General features: G+C 36.9%; 1 protein-coding gene across 3 annotated transcripts in view; it reads left to right on the forward strand.

The window, feature by feature from the left end:
* Positions 1–21,031, forward strand: part of GRIK2 (glutamate ionotropic receptor kainate type subunit 2) — a 581,525-nt gene that overhangs the window by 268,791 nt on the left and 291,703 nt on the right. For all 3 annotated transcript variants that reach the window (XM_070733273.1, XM_070733274.1, XM_070733275.1), the window contains exons 4-5: positions 3,806–3,987; positions 13,431–13,484. In XM_070733273.1, coding sequence (XP_070589374.1) covers positions 3,806–3,987; positions 13,431–13,484 — 236 coding nt within the window. The remainder of the gene's footprint in view (positions 1–3,805; positions 3,988–13,430; positions 13,485–21,031) is intronic.

Consider the following 21,031-nt stretch of genomic DNA (forward strand, 5'->3'; position numbering starts at 1 on the left):
CAAACTATTTGTTGATTTTTTTAAAAAAGAAAATGACATGTATAAAGAGTTAATAAATACTGTGATGCCAAAAGCCTTTTGCTCGAAACTAAACTAGGTAACTCAGTCTTACTATAAACATGCTAAGGCTGTGATGGCAAACCTATGGCACACATGCCATACATGTCTGATGATCAGCTGTCCTTTGTGTGTGCCAATGTGCACATGCATGCCAGGACCCAGAAGTTTGGCTAATCCGGACTGTGGCCCCAACAAATGCATGCACACAATGTTTCCATGTGACATTTTTGGCACTAGATACCGAAAAGGTTCACCATCATTGTGCTAAGGTGCTTCCAGGTAATCAGTTTTTTCTGTAGTCCAGTATTAATAATTTTCATAGCATTTTTGTGGTTTCATTTAGCAAGAAACTTTACAGTAAAATGCCTACCAACTAAGGATAACAATGTTACTTTTTATTTCAAGTAGCAGTGAACTAAGAACAGTTTCCAGTAAACATTTAACAGATTATTACTTATTTTCCCAAGTGGTTAAAAAAATGGTTTTTGATCTTTCTGAATATTTTTTTCCAGGGATGATTTTCCAGGGATGATTTTCCCTGGAAAATCATCCCTGGAAATAGTTTTCCAGGGATGATTTTCACACTACATACATAACTGAGAGTTGCTTTTTGCAGATTGGATCACCAGCTAATAAAGAAACATTAAGAAGTCTATGATTGGTGTAAACATTTAATAAACATCATCGAAGCTATAGAGTGTGTAGAAAATACAGTTATCATTTTTAAAGAAAATAGTTTTCATCCAGTTTTTATTCCATTGTGTCTGAATTCCAAAAATTAAGTCTAAGTATACATTTGCATAGAATTGTGTAACTGTGCTATGTTTGAGGTCATATTTGACCTGTGAAAGATGTATTTTCAAAACACAGACAATAACTCAACAATTTGACCTGATTGTAGAAATATTGTGTATTTTATTGTTGCTATTTGGCGTACATATCTTGTACTTTTTATTTTTAAATTTAATGTAAGGGGTTATTTATTATATAGCTATATTATTTGGCTTAAGTGTTATTTTGATTATTCAATTTGTGTATTAATTTAATAGTATGTTTTTGACTTTTTGTTTTAACTTAGAATAAGAAGGTACTTTATTATACATATGTATCTATACTGAAGAAAGTCATAAGTTTCTCCTTTTGTATTTTTCCCATATTTTTGTCACTTTTTAACTACTTTACCCAGTTGATCTCTTCTCCTCTCAATCATACTTTTTATTTTACTTTGTATTCTATTTATTTCAAAAACTCAGTAAAGTTTGTTTTAAAAAACAGACAAAAACTGATATAAAGTATTTTTTTTATTTTTTAAAAAATCAAATACAAATTTTCTTTCAGTCATGTAATCCTAATTTCTAGTTCATTTTAAAAACTGCCAAATTTGGAGCATGCAGTCAAGATTATGAGGGAAATAGATTTGACACTGGTAGTCTTAGCAGTCCTGATTTATACTAATTTACCTTTTCAGCAAGGGAGACTTTGGGAAGTTTGGAGAACACATTGAGAACCTCGTTAATTTGAATGTGATTGTTATGGTGATCTTCATAATCAGAACACATAAAAATGGCACAAATAAATGGGTATAAAGAAGCAAAACATAGCCATAAATACATAAAATGAGTACATACAAATGGATACAGTAGGACAGGGATGGTAGGCTCGCTGGTGTGCTTATGCACACCCACTTAGTGACCTCTTAAGAAATGTGTAAGGTCCACGGTAGACAGATTAGAGTAAAAGGTAAAAGGTAAAAGAGCAACTAACAACAGGGTCAAGTAAAGTGTTCCAGACATTTACTATTGCAGAAGTGATATTTTCTACAATCAACTTTAAAATGGATTACATTTGGTTTGTATCTATTGATAGCCCTACTGTTATTGCAGTTGAAATTAAAGTAGTTGTTAACAGGTAGAAAATTAAGGTATATGATCTTGTGTGCTAGCCTTGGGTTGGAACATAGGTGACATATTTCAAGGTTATCCATTTCAAGTCTACTGGAGTAAGGAATGTTATTGTGAGCAGAGCAGTTGAATACTCTTCTTGTAAAATACCTCTGGACCCTCTCTAATGTATTCATGTCCAAAATATAGTGTGGGTTCCAGGCAGGTGAACAGTATTCAATGATAGGTCAGGCAAAGGTTTTGTATGCCCTAGTTAGAAGTATAACATTACCAGAGAGAAAGCTTCATAAAATAAGATTGTCAACCCTTAAAGCCTATTAACAATGTTGTTACATTGAGCTCGGGGCTTAGATCTTTTGAAATGAGTACACCATTGTACTCATGACAGAGTGTGGGTCATCTTTTAGATCGTTTCCATCCAGCTTGTATTTGATGTTCTGATGTTCTGATTTTTATTGCCCACGTGCAGGACTGAGCATTTCTTAGCAGAGATTTGGAGTTGCCAATTGTTTGACCATTCAGATACTTAATCTAAGTCTTTTGTAGGGTAATAAAAATGTCTGTGGTTTTAGTTTTACATTGTCAGCAAAGAGGACGCAGCTGCTTACAATATGATAACAAAGGTTATTTATATAACGCAGAAAGAGTGTTGTTCCTAGAATGCTGCCTTGGGGAACCTCACTATTAACTGGTGTTGTGGGTTATATAATATAACTTTTTGCTTGTATAAATTTTAAATTAAAAAAGAATGTAATATAAGAAGGACAAGGCATTTGGTTGGTATCAAGGAAAACTTTCACCCAGTTAATAATACAGTATATCAAATAACCTGGAGGGCTGCATGCCTATAATTTATAATATCAATCCACCTTGGATTCATATTGCAAGGTATTACCCATTGCAGGTGGGAATATATTTTAGACAGCTGAATCTGTGTTGAATATGAACATGAAATTATAGACTTAACACTTAGCTAAATATCCATTTGGATTAAAATATGTGATACATCCATTAAATCTGTTTTTTCCCCTTCACATTTTCATATTTTTCCATTCTGAAATTCTGCTTCTCTATTTCCATATTAGGTTGATTCTTATTCCTTAACCCTGCATTTTGTACATGTATATATTTTGGGGGGTTTGGGATGTCCTGTTAAGTACTATAAGTACAATATGATATTCCAATATATACTAGTAAGTGCCTTATTTTTTGCCAAGTTGTAAATGTATAATCTAATCTTTTCCTTGATGCGGTCAGTGCACCTGGTAAAATCTCTAATATGGCAGCTTTAATTTCTGTCATGCATAACGTAATGACTGAATTATTGCAATGAATGAAGAAATTCTAATTATATGATTAAGGAGGCTAAATATCTTCAGAACATTGATGTAACTCATTTGAGGATAATCCATGCAGAGTCTAATGAAGTAAATCTATATGCAAGACTTTTAAAATAGGGTGATCACAAACTATTAGTGAAACATATTGGTTTAATCAATTAATGTACCACTACATATTATGAGGTAGAACATTACCATATTTCTCAGATAAGGAAGATTTGTTTCATGGGGGTAAACTGAACTCCTTATTAACAATCAATATTAGCAAAGATGGAAAGGGAGAGGCTTTGGCAAGGAAGTCCTCATATACCCTTTTCCAATGTTGGTTTAGGTACATACTTTACAGGATGGTGAGTAAATTAAAAGGAAACACATTTTAGAAGTACAGCAGTAAAGATAAGCTAGATCTTGTGTCAGTTTATTAACATTTTGAGAGCTTCCCTTTGTTCTTTCCATAATGTATCTTCTGAAACCCTTTGTCTTATCTTATTTCTCTGAACAAAGGTCTCATTCGATTGCAAGAACTTATTAAGGCTCCATCAAGGTACAATTTGCGTCTAAAAATTCGCCAATTACCCTCTGACACCAAGGATGCCAAACCCTTGCTCAAGGAGATGAAAAGAGGCAAAGAATTCCATGTCATCTTTGACTGCAGTCATGAGATGGCAGCAGGTATTTTAAAACAGGTAAGCATACCTTTTCCACTTCCCTTGCCTTTTCTCAGAGACAATACACATTCTGATTTCAGTGTGGTTGGCCTTAACATAGACATTAACCTATGAGTTGCGGTTCAGTTATTCTGAAAAGGAGTGAGTCAAGGAGGGGATATGGAGGCAGAGGGATGGCTTTTATTGTATTTAAACTCAGTCCCGATTGGCTAGAGGACAGTGGCACCCCATCCTTGGATGCTAGCTCCATCCACTATGGAGAATATATGGAACATAAAGAAAATCATGTGCAAGGACTCCACTCTCTAAAGTCTCCCATTACTCCTGTCTCTTGTTTCTCAGTCTTTAGAAGGAAGTGTGAAGTTAGTGAACTGCTAAATAATATGCCTCTGAATGCCAGTCTGGAAAAAAGAGCTAAAATGAAAGTCAATCAAATATGATTTTCATTTCTTCCTTAGATTTCCCATGTGAATGTGAGGAGGTGAGGGAAAGCAGGAGAATTCAGATAGAACATCAGGATATGAGATATGATCGGATCATGTTATGAACCATGTATGGGGCAGGGTGTGCCAACATGACATCTCTAATAAATTGGATCATTGAGCGAAGTTCCAGGCTCAGATATTTATTTCATTGGGAATGTTTTCTGGAACCCTGACATTGGCATGACTATATTTTCAACAATTTTTAAAAGAACAACTGAAGAAGGCTGCTGATATAGGCAAACTAATAGAAAATACATAAAACTCATTCTTGAACTTATCCTTGATTTTCTAAGCTTAATATGCAAAGAAAATAGATTTTCACTACCATAAATATTCTAAAAAGCTGGCTGATTTACTTCAAGGCACAAGTCTGCCCTTTTCATTTCCAATTATTAATGTGCTGTGATTATTTAATTTTACATATTATCTCAAGTACTGTCATTCAATTTCTTCTGTAGTGAGATGAGTGATCTACTTTGCATCCCAAAGGAAACCTTCACAGGTCCTACTTCACAATGACCTTCTCGTCCCTGTGATCACATGCTGCAGCAGCTCTTCAGCCATTGAATTGATTTATTTAAAGTTCATACACAGTACAATATGCTGTAAATGGATTTCATCAAGAAATGTTGTAATTCTGTGGGACTTGGTAGCACAAATGTTCTTCTTTGGAGAGATTCCACTTATCTGTTCTGTGTATCTGAACTCATCTCCTTTAGCAGATCTTGTAAGGAAAATTCTGGATTGAACATTTTTCATTTTTTCTTCATAACAAAATGGCTAAGAGTGTAATTACCGTATTTTTCAGAGTAAGAAGCACTGGAGTATAAGACACACCTTACTTTGGAGGGAGGAAAATAGGAAAAAACAATTTACCTACCATGTATTCATCTGACTAGTGTCCTTAGTCTGTTGAGCAGTAGATAGTTATACAATTTTTTTATTAGTCATTCATCTGTTCCTGTAAGTATTTCATCCAATGCTGTTTTTTCTAGGTTAACACCTTCTGTTTTAATGTCCTTTCCATATCTTGATTTTATTTGCATTCTCATATTCCAATCTGTATTTATTCCTTGTTTCTCTAGTTCTTGTTTAGATTTCAATTCCCCCTTATCAGTTAAAATGTCCTTATATCTTGCAATATTCCCCATATTAAATTTTTTTGGGTGAATTAGTGCTTCCATTATTTATAACCAATATGGTATTTTCAAATAATGTTTCTCTTTTATCTTTTCCCACACCACATACAAAGAGTTCCCTATGTAATGTCTCTGGAAATAGCTATGTATTCTACTTTTCCTGTACCATACAAAAGGGTGCGATCCTATCTGTAAATCATGTCCCTCCAAAGTCAAAGGTCTTGTGTTTCTTAACATAATCTATTCTCTCATCCATATCAATGCTGCTGTATGATAATATAATTCCCAAACCCACCTCTAAGTCTTACATCTTGTAGAATTTTTATATTACTTTTCACCTTCTTTTCCTGCCAAATAAACTTCAAAATCATTTTATTTAGCTGATTAAAACAATTCTCTATTGTTATTGGTATTCTCTATTCTTATTGATATTGTAGAAAAACAATTGTGGCAATATATTCATCCCCATCAGTGATAGTTGTAATTTTTCCCATTTTTCTAAGTATTTCAATTTGTTTCTTTAATCTAAGTAATTGTCTTCTTAGATTATTATGCATTTTGCTGATAACAGGATACTCAAATATTTTACCTTTTTTGTTAACTGTATATTTAACTTCCTTCTTTTGCTTTTCTGTCATGTTTTTCACTAACAGTTTTGTTTTATATTTATTAATTTTTAGTCCTGCCACTTCTCCATATTTTTATATTAATTTGGGTTATTAATTTGGGTCCCTTCTCTAATGGTTCTTCCAAAATAAACACCAAGTTATCTGCAAATGCTTGCAATTTGTATCTTTTAATTTTCAATTTTAATTTTCGACTCTAGTACCAGATGTGCAGGCTGTTGGCAGGCCACAACAGATATATGTTTTCACTGTATCCCATACAAGTCCCCTTTTCAGTGCCATTGTAACTTTGAACAGTCACTAAAGAAGCTGTTGTAAATTGAGGACTACTTGGATTAGAGAGACTAATGTGGAAGATAGGGATAATTATTCCCAAAAAGAAATTGCTGTGACCATGTTATAAAATCCCAATTAAAAAAACAACGGATGATTAATAATTAGTCCAACCAATGAACCAGCATTCTTGGTTCATTTAATATGCTATTTTTAATTAATAAACTGCATGGTATCTTAGAAACTGGGTGAGTAAATACAGTAATACAAACAAATAACATTTTCTAAATCCTGCATACAGAAATTGTGCCATATTGTTTAATCTATTCAAGGCCAATTAATGTTCTTGATGAACTTTGATCCAACTTGACAAGAGTGAAGAAAAGATAATGGGGACCTTCTCATAAATCTTCACGTAAATAAATGTGGAATAGTAGTAAAAGGAAATGGAGTGTCAACCTCTCATTACCTCTCTCCTTCTACTTTCTCTCTGAACTAGGCTTCTAAATGAAGAAAGGAAAGATAACTGGGAATATATGGAATGGTCTGATATTAAAAATAAAGTTTAGGTCGGAGTCACATGCTTAGAAACATATATCTGATCTGATCCTGTATTTTGTATATGATTCCATTTGTAATACTAGTAAAAGAAATAGATTTTGAAAGAATGTAACCCCAAACACCAGTGCCTGGAGGCTGTTAGGGTCTGGATGGGTGTTAACAGACTCAAACTCAACCCCGACAAGTCGGAGTGGCTGTGGGTTCTGCCTCACAAGGACATGTTCATCTGTCCATCCATTACCTTGGAGGGAGGGATTCTGACCCCCTCAGAGAGGGTCCACAACTTGGGCGTCCTCCTCAATCCACAGTTAAATTTGGACCATCATCTTTCAGCTGTGACAAGGGGGCCGTTTGCCCAGGTTCGCTTGGTGCACCAGTTGCGGCCCTATTTGGACAGGGAGTTTCTACTCAAAATTGTTCATGCCCTTATCACCTCGAGGTTCGACTACTGCAAGGGGGCTACCTTTGAAGAGTGTTCAGAAACTTCAAATCGTGCAAAATGCAGCTGCGAGAGTGGTCATGGGCCTCCCTAGGCATGCCCATATTTCTCCAACACTCCATGGAGTGCATTAGTTGCCAATTGATTTACGGACACAGTTCAAAGTGTTGGTAATGACCTATAAAGCCCTACATGGCATTGGGCCAGATTACTTGTGGGACCGCCTTCTGCCGTATGAGTCCCAGCGACCGATTAGGTCCCACAGAGTTGGCCTTCGCACTGCCCTCACCCTCTTTGCCTTCTGTAAGAGTCTTCAGACTCACCTATATCACCAGGCTTGGGGTACCTAGGTCTCAGCCCCCTGGCCAATGAAAGGAGATGCATGTTGTATGTTTGAATCAGTATTATCATTTTTAAAATATTGGATTTTTAGATCGTAATTTTAAATTTAATTAGATTTGCCTTCTGGGTTGTATTCAGTGTTCCCTCTAATTTTTTGGGGGGGTGGGCGGAAAAGTATAGTGTCTGAGTGGCAGTCCCTTCGGCACTGGGCGACACAGAAATAATAAATAAACAAACAAACAAACAAACAAACAAAAAAACCCCACCCTGTTTTGCCTCAGAGAATTTCAAAATAAAATACTGTACTGTGTGTCTATAACAGTGAGCTCATAATAGGGCAACTCTATCAATATCAAAATGCCACTTAAATAGTTGAGCTAGTTTCAAACTAGATTTTGATTTTCTTTCTCTCTTCCTTACTCCCATTCTTTTTCTTTCTCTTTTCCTTCCTCTCTTTTTTCTATCTGTTTCTGTCTCTCTTCCTCTCTCTCTCCTTCCCTCTCACTCTTTCCCTCTCGGCTTCTGGGCAGGTTTGGAAAACTCTGAGTTGATGATGATTTTTAAGTGAGCGATTGCTCACTGCTCAGCTTAGAGGGAACTATGGTTGTATTGTTATATTATATGCTGTGAGCCTCCTGAGTCATTGGAGAGGAGTGGCATAAAATCTAATAAACAAACAAACAAACAAACAAACAAACAAACAAACAAACAAACCTGAATTGGGGTTCAGTTGTTTGGTTTTTTATTTGAATTTCTAGGCCACCCTTCTCTAGGGGACTGAATCATAAACTAAGGGGCTGACTATACTATATGAGCCCCAAAAGCAAATGACATCAGAATCGGAAGCTTTTATTTACAATATATTTAACAGTAACTATATCCCTTTTGCTTCTGTGAGATTTTCATTTTAAAAGTTGTGAACAATTCCTTCTTTGTATGTTAAGTTCTGTTTTAGGATTCTCTTACAAACCCCCAACTCATAGAAACATAGAAACATAGAAGACTGATGGCAGAAAAAGACCTCATGGTCCATCTAGTCTGCCCTTATACTATTTCCTGTATTTTATTTTACAATAGATATATGTTTATCCCAGGCATGTTTAAGTTCAGTTACTGTGGATTTACCAACCACGTCTGCTGGAAGTTTGTTCCAAGGATCTACTACTCTTTCAGTAAAATAATATTTTCTCATGTTGCTTTTGATCTTTCCCCCAACTAACTTCAGATTGTGTCCCCTTGTTCTTGTGTTCACTTTCCTATTAAAAACACTTCCCTCCTGAACCTTATTTAACCCTTTGACATATTTAAATGTTTCGATCATGTCCCCCCTTTTCCTTCTGTCCTCCAGACTATACAGATTGAGTTCATTAAGTCTTTCCTGATACGTTTTATGCTTAAGACCTTCCACCATTCTTGTAGCCCGTCTTTGGACCCGTTCAATTTTGTCAATATCTTTTTGTAGGTGAGGTCTCCAGAACTGAACACAGTATTCCAAATGTGGTCTCACCAGCGCTCTATATAAGGGGATCACAATCTCCCTCTTCCTGCTTGTTATACCTCTAGCTATGCAGCCAAGCATCCTACTTGCTTTTCCTACCGCCCAACCACACTGCTCACCCATTTTGAGACTGTCATAATTTTGTGTCCCATATCTGAGAACTGTGTCTCCCATATATGAGAACTGTGCCACACTTATAGCATGAATGGCTGAATGAGTCACAGTGCTGGCATACCAACCATGACAAGCAAAGAAATCCCTGCAAGGGTTTGCTAAATGTTTTAGCTTCATAAGAAGGGGGAAAGAACATGTATGTACTCTTAAGTCTTGACTGACCAACAATTCAGAGAGAAAATAGCTGTTGGGCTCTTGACCCCTATTAGCTCCATGGATTCTCTAAATAGGTCTAGGTAGCAAATAGTGGAGTTCTAGAAGGTCTCAGATGGATTGGTGATGTGTTTGAACTGAGATTCAGAGGGTTGCAAAGTGGAAAGGCTGTTTGTCCTCAAGTGCCCCAAACTTGCAGTATATGGTGTGTTTCAGAGTAACAAGCCGTGTTTTAGTCAGTCAGGTTGTACAAATGCAGCCCTTGTAAAAGGAAAGGAAATGAAAGGATAGGATAGGATAGGATAGGATAGAATAGGATAGAAATTCTTTATTGGCCAAGTGTGATTGGACACACAAAGAATTTGTCTGGTTATATGCTCTCAGTGTACATACAAGAAAAAAAAATACATTTGTCAAGAATCATGAGGTATAACACTCAATTATTGTCATAGAGTACAAATAAGCAATCAGGAAACAATTGATATTAATATAAATCTTATGGATACAAGCAACAAGGTATAATCATACAATTATAGGTGGAAGGATATGGGTGAAAGGAGTGCAACCTTAGTGAATAGTGTTGAGAGAATTATTTGTTCAGCAGAGTGTTGGTGTTTGGGAAAAACTGTTCTTGTGTCTAGTTGTCTTGGTGTGCAATGCTCTATACTGTCATTTTGAGGATAGGAGTTGAAACAATTTTTGTCCAGGATGGGAGGGGTCAGTAAATATTTTCACAGCTCTCTTTTTGACTCTGGCAGCATACAGGTCCTCAGTGGAAGGCAGATTAGCATCAATTGTTTTTTCTGCAGTTCTTATTATCCTCTGAAGTCTGTGTCTGTCTTGTTGGGTTGCAGAACTGAAAGCTACGGAAACCCACCTTTAAATAAGCAGAATAGATCATGAGCTGTTAAGAGTCAGCAGCCAGAAACGTAGAGATTTCCACATGCAGATATAATGTTATGTTCTACAGCACCCTGTTCCACAAATTTGCAAAATGAACATTATCTCAGGTTGGTTATGATAATGCCCTTGTGCATAGGCTAAACTTTGAGGGTGCTTTGGTATATTTCAGGGGCCTCCAACCTTGGCAACTTTAAGCCTGGTTGACTTTAACTCCCAGAATTCCTCAGCCAGCTTTGTTTTTTACAGTTCAACTGCTTGAGTTTGATTATGGCAGTCCCCTTTATGTTCAAGACACCAACTCTATTTCTAACCCTTTTATTTTATTCATTAAATTTTTTGTATCATGCGTCTTGTCTATAAGACAACTTTTCTGGGAAGATATAAAAAGAGACTTCCTTTCATCGCAAAAAAAAAAAAGGGACCTATGATAAAAATCTCTGCATGAGCAATGTTCTTTGTAAGGATGAAAACTCTTTTTTTTACTCACCAAGAAAAAGTTAGAACCAAGTTCCATGGCCTAAAAAATAAACGCGAAATTGCTGACTCCAGTTAATGCAGTTTTTCACCTGCATTAAAACATTTGGTTCCAAAATGTTTACTAGAGTGAAACTAGCTTTTTTTTAAAAAAAAAAAACCAACTCCACTAGCAACCAAGCAACCAGAACAATAAGTTAGGCCATCAGCCGAGCTACATTATTTATAATGTACCAATATGCTCTAAGTGAACAACAAATGTAGCTTTTGATAGTTCCCATGTCAGCAAAAAACAAATGGGTGCTTTATAAGGATTAGAGCTGACTGGTGCCCTTATTTTATAGCCATCCTCCTTTATACATATAAAAGTTTTTTCACTGCTGAATATGTGTGTGTGGGTGTGTGGGTGTGTATGCCTTTCAAGGTACCTATGTGCAAAATAAGCAAACAAAAATTTGTTCAAAATAATAAAACTAGCCCCCAAAATAAGAATTTATTGCTTCTTGTGTATGTAATTATAATTATATATCATCTAGTTTAAATAGTTATCAGACTGCAAAGTTGACTTTTCCTGAAGCATTTGATGGACTGAAGTTAAGAAGCTTTCTTTTAGCTATAGAATATTTATACCGAAATATGTTTTAGAAAATGGAATTTGGGACAGACTCATTATACTTAACGCAGATTCTGTATGTGGCTGAAAGCTCGTTGTTTCTTACTTGGTTGCTGGTGCTTCATCTACAGTTTATTCCCTTTGGATCTTACAGGCTTCCTATGAGGACCAGCCTTCAAGAGCATATGTGGGGGATCTCATGGCTTGTCTTTTATTTAAATACATTATGTAAGGTCACTGCTCGGTTATTAATGCTTCCCTAAATATGCCCATGTCACACCAACACTCTGCAGTCTGCATTGGTTGCCGATCAATTTCCGGTCACAATTCAAAGTGTTGGTTATGACCTATAAAGCCCTTCATGGCACCGGGCCAGATAATCTCCGGGACTGCCATAATCTCCGGGACCGCCTTCTGCTGCACGAATCCCAGCGACTAGTTAGGTCCCACAGAGTGGGCCTTCTCTGGGTCCCGTCAACTAAACAATGCCGTTTGGCGGGACCCAGGGGAAGAGCCTTCTCTGTGGCAGCCCCGACCCTCTGGAACCAACTCCCCCCAGAGATTAGAATAGCCCCCCCCCCTCCTTGCCTTTCGTAAGCTCCTTAAAACCCACCTCTGCCGTCAGGCATGGGGGAACTGAGATATTCTTTCCCCCTAGGCTTCCACAATTTATGCATGGTATGTCTGTATGTATGATTGGTTTTATTACAAGGGTTTTTAACTGTTTTAATATTGGATTGTCACATGCTGTTTTTATCACTGTTGTTAGCCGCCCTGAGTCTACGGAGAGGGGCGGCATACAAATCCAATAAATAAATAAATACATTAATTAATTAATTAATCTCCACCAAGATGTCATTTCCAATCATTGGAGATACATCAGGTCCAATATTTGCACCTCTAAATGGCTGCTAGTTTAGGCAAATTTTTTCTTGGTTTAAAATACTTCTTTGGAGTTATTTAAGCAATTTAACGTAATGGCCACATCATGCAAGAGACTGAATTCTTATTTGTTAACCAAAGAAGTGATTAAAAAAAGCCTAAAATGGGAAGCTAAAGTTGGTTCAGGTTCAGAAGATAGAAAAAAACAATAATCTTTATTTAATGGTTAGTATTTTTTGAATTATACAACTTGCATTAGAATTTATATAATATGGTATTCTTATCAGACATCCGTGTAAATAAATGTTGGTTCTGGGTTAATATTTGATGCATGCCTTCCTTTTTTTAGAGAGGGATTTAGATTGCCATCACTTCTATTTTAACTTCTTTGACTCAATTGTTTTTAATTTATATTTCTTCAGTGGGCATTCATTATACAGTGAAAAATTATAGAATAAATGCAATTAATGCCACATCTTCCATTAGATTTGTTTGGTTGGCAACCACAACAATAATAATCTGTTTTTCTCAATAAATGCAATTAATGCCACATCTTCCATTAGATTTGTTTGGTTGGCAACCACAACAATAATAATCTGTTTTTCTCATATTTGCAAAACTAAACAGTCTAATAATAATCTTTCTATCTATGGTTTCGTTTCATTAATTCTTTTAATAGCCAGTTATCTGCTTCAACTGCTTAAGAATGATTTGCTTGGCCTAATTTTAGTATAATTCTAGCCCTATACTTTTATTCATTATCTTCATCTCATGGGAACTTTCCATTGTTCTCATAGGTGTGATTAAAAACAGCAATAAGAATAACTGCAGAAATAATGAAGCGGTGTTGCCAAACTTCTTAAAAAGTTAATGTGTATACTGATTTTTTTTTTTTACAGGGTTTAGCAATGGGAATGATGACAGAATACTATCATTACATCTTTACTACACTGGTAAGTAGCTTTAGAAGAATATGCTGATGGACTCAGACATCACTAAAGCATTCTTCATTATATTGCTTGACAGAAATAGTAAAAGTATTTTACTGAAAGTAAAAGTAGTTTTGTAAGTACTTTTTCATAAGGGAAAAAGTAACTAATGTTACCTTTATTTGATTGCTATGGTAACCCTGTGACCACTGACAAACAAGCTGATCATAGTTGTGTAATAAGAGCATATACCAATAAGAGCTAATTACGTCTTCTAGGTTTTGTTTAACATGATGATTTTGACACTAAGGTAGGTTGAATTCATAAACAACAAGTATTCTCAAGCTATATGTTGCAATCTTTCAGGGATTGCAAGGGTGGCTAGAGAAGACTTCAGGGTCAGAGTGATACTGTAAGTGAACATCTATAGCTTGGGACCGAACCGTGGAGTCCTTGGTGCTCACTGAGTTTGTTTATTTGCTTGCTCAAGGACATTTTGTTACCTAGTTAGGTAACATCACTGAGATGTCTGCAAGTAAACAATCAAACTCATAGAAGGCACCAACAATTCCAACACAACAGATTATTGTGTTGCTATACAATTGCTTGCCTAGAGAATCTCTGAGGAGGCATAACGAGCCATAATCTACCATAGTTTTCCAAACCTTTGGGAACAACAGTGGGCATATGGTAGAGTCCTCTTTCCTGTTCGGTGACATGAATTGTCTTTTGATGTTCTGGACTACAGATAGAATCCAGGAGAGATTCTGTCTCTCTTTGGAGTCTTGTGGGTTATGTAGGCCGAGTTTATGAGATTGTACTTGGATAAATTAGCTGGGGTAGTTTACGATTTTCTCAATAGTGTATTCTCTAGGTGATTTTTTTTAGCATATTCATTGTTGGTTATATGTTGGGAAACCCATTCAGTTGTAAGCAGATTCATACTATCTACTCTGTCAGTTTAAAATTGGATTTACTGTCAGGACAGGGAGTCTCTTCTTACAGTCATTCATGCCCTTATCACCTCTAGGCTCAATCACTGCAATGCGCTCTACTTGGAGCTACTTTTAAAGAACATTCAGAGACTTCAGCTAGTTCAGCACACAACTGAAAGAGCCATGTTGGGCCTACCCAGCTACTCCCACATTAGTCCAGCATTCTGTGCATTGCATTGCTCTCAAACACAATTCAAGGTGTTGGTTATTACCTATAAAGCCCTATATGGCATTGGACCAGATTGTTTGTGGAACTACCTTCTGCCTCTTACATCCCAGCGACTGGTTAGGTCGCATAGGGTCGGCCTCCTCCGGGCCCCATTGGCCAAACAATGTCAGCTGGCAGGTCCATGGTGGAGAGCCTTCTCTGTTGCGGCCCTGGCCCTCTGGAATAAACCCCCCCTGGAGATTTGCACTGCCCCCAATCTCCAAGCCTTTCAGAAGGTGTTAAAGAACACCTGTGCTGGCAGGCTTGGGAACCATGAGCGACAGTTTCGTTCCAGTCATTAGCAAGAAAGAATTGTTGATTGTTTTTATTGTGGGTTTTTATTTATTTGTAATGTTTTAAATTCTATTTATTGTTATTGTGCCTGTTTTATTCTTGTAAGCTGCCCTGAGTCCGTGGCCTATAAATCTAATAAAATAAAATAATATTTTTTTTTAAATTTTAACCTGTTTAATATATCCATGTAATGCTGGAACCTCTTTCAATAAAGCAGAATGAACTGAAGTTATTTACTTACAGGTGCATTATACTAGTAATGTCATGACTTCCTATTGCCATTCTTTTATGTGTCCTTGGCAGTGTTCAAAGAATAAATTAGCTAGAAAGGGGCATCTAACATGGTTCCGATGGTATGAAAGGGTGAAATTCAACATAATTGCTCAAGGAATGCCTACTTTCATCTGCCAGCTTTTTTTTGGCCACCTATAGATTGCAGAGTTCACTAGCGTGAATAGCTCTGGTTTGTTTGTTTTGATTTAGTTGTGCCTGACTCCAACTGACCCTTGATAACTCACAGCAGCAAAGAGCAAGATAGATATATACGATAATCTAAAGAGAATAATAATAAACAGAATGATTATCAACAACACATACAGTATTGTTTTTTTTTTAAAAAATTATTAATTTTTCATAAAAATCACACACAAACATACAAACATTTAACACATAGTAGGGGTTACAATTGCCCCTCTCATCTTAGAAGTTAATTTTTAATACAGAAAAATAATATATTCTTGATTCATTAAGTCAACATATTAATCTAGGTGAAAAGAAGAATTTTGTGCAAACATTATAGTAACATAAAATTAAGTTAATAAAAAAAATATATAAAGTCATTTTAATATATTCATACATTTCTCATAACATTTAATTTTTAACCAAATTAAGATGTTTTATAGGTGGCATCTCCCACCAAATAGAATTGCCAAAATGTTCCCAAATATATCCCCAAAATGTTGGAAATGTAAAAAGGAAATAGGTTCTCATTACCATCAATGGTGGACCTGTAATAAAGTTAAGATATATTGCAAAATGATAGAAAAGAATGTTAAAAGAGATTGTACCACAAGAAATAGAAAAAAACCCAGAATTTTATCTGTTAGGCATAACTAAGTGGTTGGTAAATCCACAGTAACTGAATTTAAACATGCCTGGGATAAGCATATATCCATTGTAAGATAAAATACAGGAAATAGTATACGTGCAGACTAGATGGACCATGAGGTCTTTTTCTGCCGTCAGTCTTCTATGTTTCTATGTTTCTAAGACAGGCACTTCAGCAAAGAAGGCATGCTTCCAGGTTCTGATGGATGGCCATACTTGATCAAAGGAAACTGCAGCAACTCTGTTGGATTGAATTAACCAGGCTGTACTATGAAAGTTAGGTGATCCCTCGAGTAACCAAATTTTAAACCAGATAGAATTTTATAGGTCATAACTAGGGCTTTGAATCTAACTGGGAGGGAACTGGAACCAGTGCAGATTGTGAAACGAGGGTAACACATAGCATATCAATGCATACCTATCATATCCTGCACCGTGGGAGAAGTAAAAGAGCAAAAGAGCAAAGGAACAACATAATAAGTGTTGTGATTCAGCCTGAGGCTGCTCAGGGACCAGCTGTGTCTCTGCTGGCTCCATGCCCAGAGGAGGATGACAGCGCAGAGGAGGGGGCTGAACAGTCGGACGGGGGAGAGGAAAATCAGGAATGGGATGAAGGAGAACAGCATGAGAGCCCCCGGGGGGGGGGGGCTCTCCCCAGCCAGTAGCTTGGAGACATTAGGTGATGATGCACAAGCTGTCATTGACATGAGACAGCGACGTTCAGAGCAACGAAAGGAGCAATTAAAGAGATATTTTCACCATTGAAGTAGAAACAGCTGGGTTTGGGTGTGGTACTCATCAGCAGGGTTTAAAAGGCAGGCAAGCCCTTTAAGCCATGTGGAGTGTTATCAGCTTGGCGTGGCATTATCCTGTCTTGTTTCTCGGCGTCTCTGTTCCTGGCTTGTGGCCCAGCAGCTTTGGAAGATCCGTGGGAGGTGTAGGTCTGCTATCTACAGCTTTGGTTTGGCAGCAAGAATTCTGTATTGCTGCATGGACTTTTGGCCTTCGTGAATATATCTGAAGATACAGCATTTTCCTGTTTGTAAGGACATTTTCTGTTACCTGTGTTTTTCTTGGATTTTATAAAACTGCCTTTGCCTTTTACCAGTGTGTCTGGCTTCTCTTTTTGGGTTGGTATTGGCTTCTGGAGTGACCCAGACAGAACAATAAGTAAACAGGCTCTATGGAAGAAATATTACAATAAGCAAGGCACAAAAAGTTCTATATCTAGCACTCAATCTTTTGCCCTAATTAAATATTCCCATTTGCTTATTAGCCTTGAAAGAAAGTAAAGTTAGTGGGAGGTCATGGATTTTCTTTCATTTCCCCACACTCACTTTGTTTTCTTTTTCTTGGAAGAACATCAGAAGTTGACAACTAAGGTAATTTGGGATATGCCAGCTAGAAGATAGATATTTTGTTCAATGCAGCCATGTAACTTGTATCACTTTTGGCTCCTCTGCTTTATTAATTACTTCTTACCTGACACAGTAGAAGTCTTGTCCAATAAATTTTCCAGTCATACTGTTTAGCTGTGCTGTTTGGAAGTGTACTTTCTCATGATTGATTTGGAGTCTAATGTAATACCTCATTAATTCTCTCTGAACTGTTGTGCATATTTATTATAGTTTTGAGTAAACAGAAATGTGTTCAAATTGCATAATTACTTATGCAATTGTCCAAGATGGCTTGGAAGCAACCCAGGTTTAAAGAAAAAGGCCTTTAAGTCATTATTGCAAGTAGCTTTGAATCTGGCCTATGTTCAACAAACCTAAATTACAGGGATTTTTGCCACTGCCATTAATGTCATGCAATTCTTTTGCTTATGCCATCTAATAGTTTTATATGGAAAAAGAGGGCATTTTTTATATTTTCAATCTTACTATCTTCTTACCACACAATGTAGTTGACATAAATTGAATTGCTCTATTATAGAGGACCCAGTTCTCTATAATAAGTGAAGCTCCTTACATAAATCTTAGCCTTTAGTAGCAATAGCACTTAGACTTATATACCACTGCATAGTGCTTTACAGCCCTCTCTAAGCAGTTTACAGAGTCAGCATATTGCCTGAAAAAATGATTGTTTGGCCAAACTTGTTGGTTGGTTGCAAAGTCATGGCCAATCCATTGCTACCCAATGGACAATGTTCTTCCAGGCCTTCCTGTCCTCTACCATCTCCCAGAGTTCATTTAAGCTCATGCTGACTTCCCTGTTGTGGCCTGTCAGCAACCTGTGCAGCTGGTAGCTGATTCCGACAGAGATGAGGTTGGTATGGTGATTTGCCAAGTTGGACAGTGAAGAGGCTGGAGAAGACTTGGTGCCATAGGCAGGGTTTCAACCAAGACTTCAGAACCTTCAGAGACTGTCATGAGGGCAGAAGATAGGAAGGAAGGAAGGAAGGAAGGAAGGAAGGAAGGAAGGAAGGAAGGAAGGAAGGAGGAAGAAGAAGAAGAGGAGGAGCCTGTTCTCAATGCATGCAAGCGCAGAGCTGCCAAAAGGCAGGAATGGCTCCTGAGGAGAAGGAGTACTTGGGAGTAAAGCTTGGGGATAATTAGCCACTCATATAGCCTATTTAAATGAGGAAAAGGACTGACTAATTTGCAGGAAACAACTGCGTTCATTCCACATTGGTCTTTGATTGCAAAAACCCTGTTCGGCTCATTTTGAAAGTCATCCAGTTTCCTGCAAATTGTTTCTGGGCATTTTGCCAACCACAGTATGATTGAATGGCTTATTCTCCTGTTATCAGACAGACTCTGGATTCTTGTTGCTTGGACTACTGCCAGCTATTAAGAAGGATTATTAACAGTGGTTGCCCCTTTTCATTGTTTTACCATTTCATTGACTTTAAAAAACAACTACTAAAAAAGGTAATTAGTAGTTTGTAAATATTAAAACAAGATTTGTTTGAAAGCAGTTTGTGCTATATTGGTTCGGCAATTGGGTCGAACACTCCCCTTGTTCTTTTGCCCTCAATTGTTCCCAGCATTAGGCTCTTCTCATTAGATGGCCAAAGTACTATTTTGAGTTCCATCTTCAGGATCTGGTCTCCTAAGGAGCAGTCAGGATTAATCACATCTAGGACTTACCTGTTTGATTGCCTTGCTGTCCAAGGGACCTGCAGGAGTCTTCTCCAGCACCCTAGTTCAAAGGTCTCATTTCTTTGGTGCTCAGCCTCCCATATGATCTAACTTTCACAGCCATATATTGCAACTGGGAAAACCAGTTGCCCAAACTAGGCTGCCTTAAAATAGGAATGAAAGTGCAGCTTAATAATGAATATAACACAAAATGTACCATGTGGTACAGACTCAGAAGAAACAAGTTGATGCTTTAATCAAACTGTGAAAAATGATGTGATTACCTCTCTTTGTAATTTGAGACATTAACTGTGTTTGCATTTTGGGATTATCAAAGTGCACATTATCATACTATACTAGCTCAACTTGGAAGGCTGATTTTGTCTTCTCCTCCTCCTGCCATAGACCAAAATAAAATAAGAGGTAAGGTAAGAATACAAAATCCAATATCAAGTAAAAGCTATTTATGCCTGAGACTGAACATTTCCAGTTGTTGTTGCAGTGGCACAAATTTTGATTGTTGTTGGAAAATTCTTAATCCTACTCATTAAAAAGGTAGCAGAATATTTCCATGTGAGATAAACCTGGGAATGAGAAAAAGGAAGATGGGATGGCTAGTTAATATTGTGCCTTCTTCTCTTCCCCCAATGAATAAGTTAATACATTTAATTCACTTGGGACAGGCTAAACCAGCTTTTGTCAGCTTGACGCCTCCAAACATTCCATCTTTTTATAAACATTCTGGAGTGTTTGGAAAGAATTAGATTATTGAAAACAGACCTAAATTACCTCAAGATCTCTCTTAGATGGGGAAATGTTGCATGAAATTGAACATTATCAATTGGTCAAGAAAAGGAAATATTGAAAAAATCAGAATCCCTTCCCACTTATCATCTGAGTCTGCCTTGGAGATTTGAGAGACAAATTTAGGAAAAGATGGAAATAGAGAAAATTTACGTATTATGCATAGCAAGCTAGCTAAACTTTCTGTTTAGATAGTTGATTGTTAAGGGAAGCAGGAGAGAAATATTGTAAATGCAGAAAAGCCTGAAGTTACAAATAATGACCCCAAAGTAACAAAATATGTAGCTGTTCCATTATAAAATCCACCTTTTGATAAGATTGCACACAAGTATGTAAGAGACGGAATTTGGCTTGTGTAAGTAAATAAGCCATCATTGACATCCTTCAGTTTTGAAAGGCTATGGTATCGTGCTCTGGAGAGAGTTCCTAAAATAGCATCTATTGTGACTAAAAAGACCAATCAGAGAGTGACAATCCCTTACACACTGAGGGAAGATACATTCTGTCCCCTGCCCGGCCCTCGGATTTCATTGGTTCCAGGACTGCCTTTCTTTCTTTTTTTCTTTTCTTTTCTTTCTTTCTTTCTTTCTTTATTCATTCATTCATTCATTCATTCATTCCAATGCACAATGAGGGTTTTAGTGGGCATATATCTATATACACATAGTAAAATACATGATGAAGGTTATAGAGGGGATAATCAGTAAAATATATCTAAGAAAAAATAGAAAATAAGATATAGTTATAGAACATATCAATGAAAGAATAGAAGAAGAGATATAGGAATAGAAGAAAGGTATAGGAGATATAGGAGAGCAATAGGACAGGGGACGGAAGGCACTATAGTGCACTTGTACTCGCCCCTTACTGACCTCTTAGGAATCTGGATAGGTCAACCCTAGAATGTCTCAGCCTGCCAAACAAGCGTCTCTTCGAAATGAAGAAGGCCATGCAGCGTCTTTAGTCTCCAAGCTTAACAATCAGAGGTCAAAATTTCCCAGCTGTTAATATCCATTCCCAAGGCCTTTAAATCCATTTTACCATTATCCTTATGTCACAGCTGTGGTCTCCCCTGGGGTG

The sequence above is a fragment of the Erythrolamprus reginae genome, chromosome 1 (genome assembly GCF_031021105.1).
Source record: "Erythrolamprus reginae isolate rEryReg1 chromosome 1, rEryReg1.hap1, whole genome shotgun sequence".
Classification (NCBI taxonomy): domain Eukaryota; kingdom Metazoa; phylum Chordata; class Lepidosauria; order Squamata; family Dipsadidae; genus Erythrolamprus; species Erythrolamprus reginae.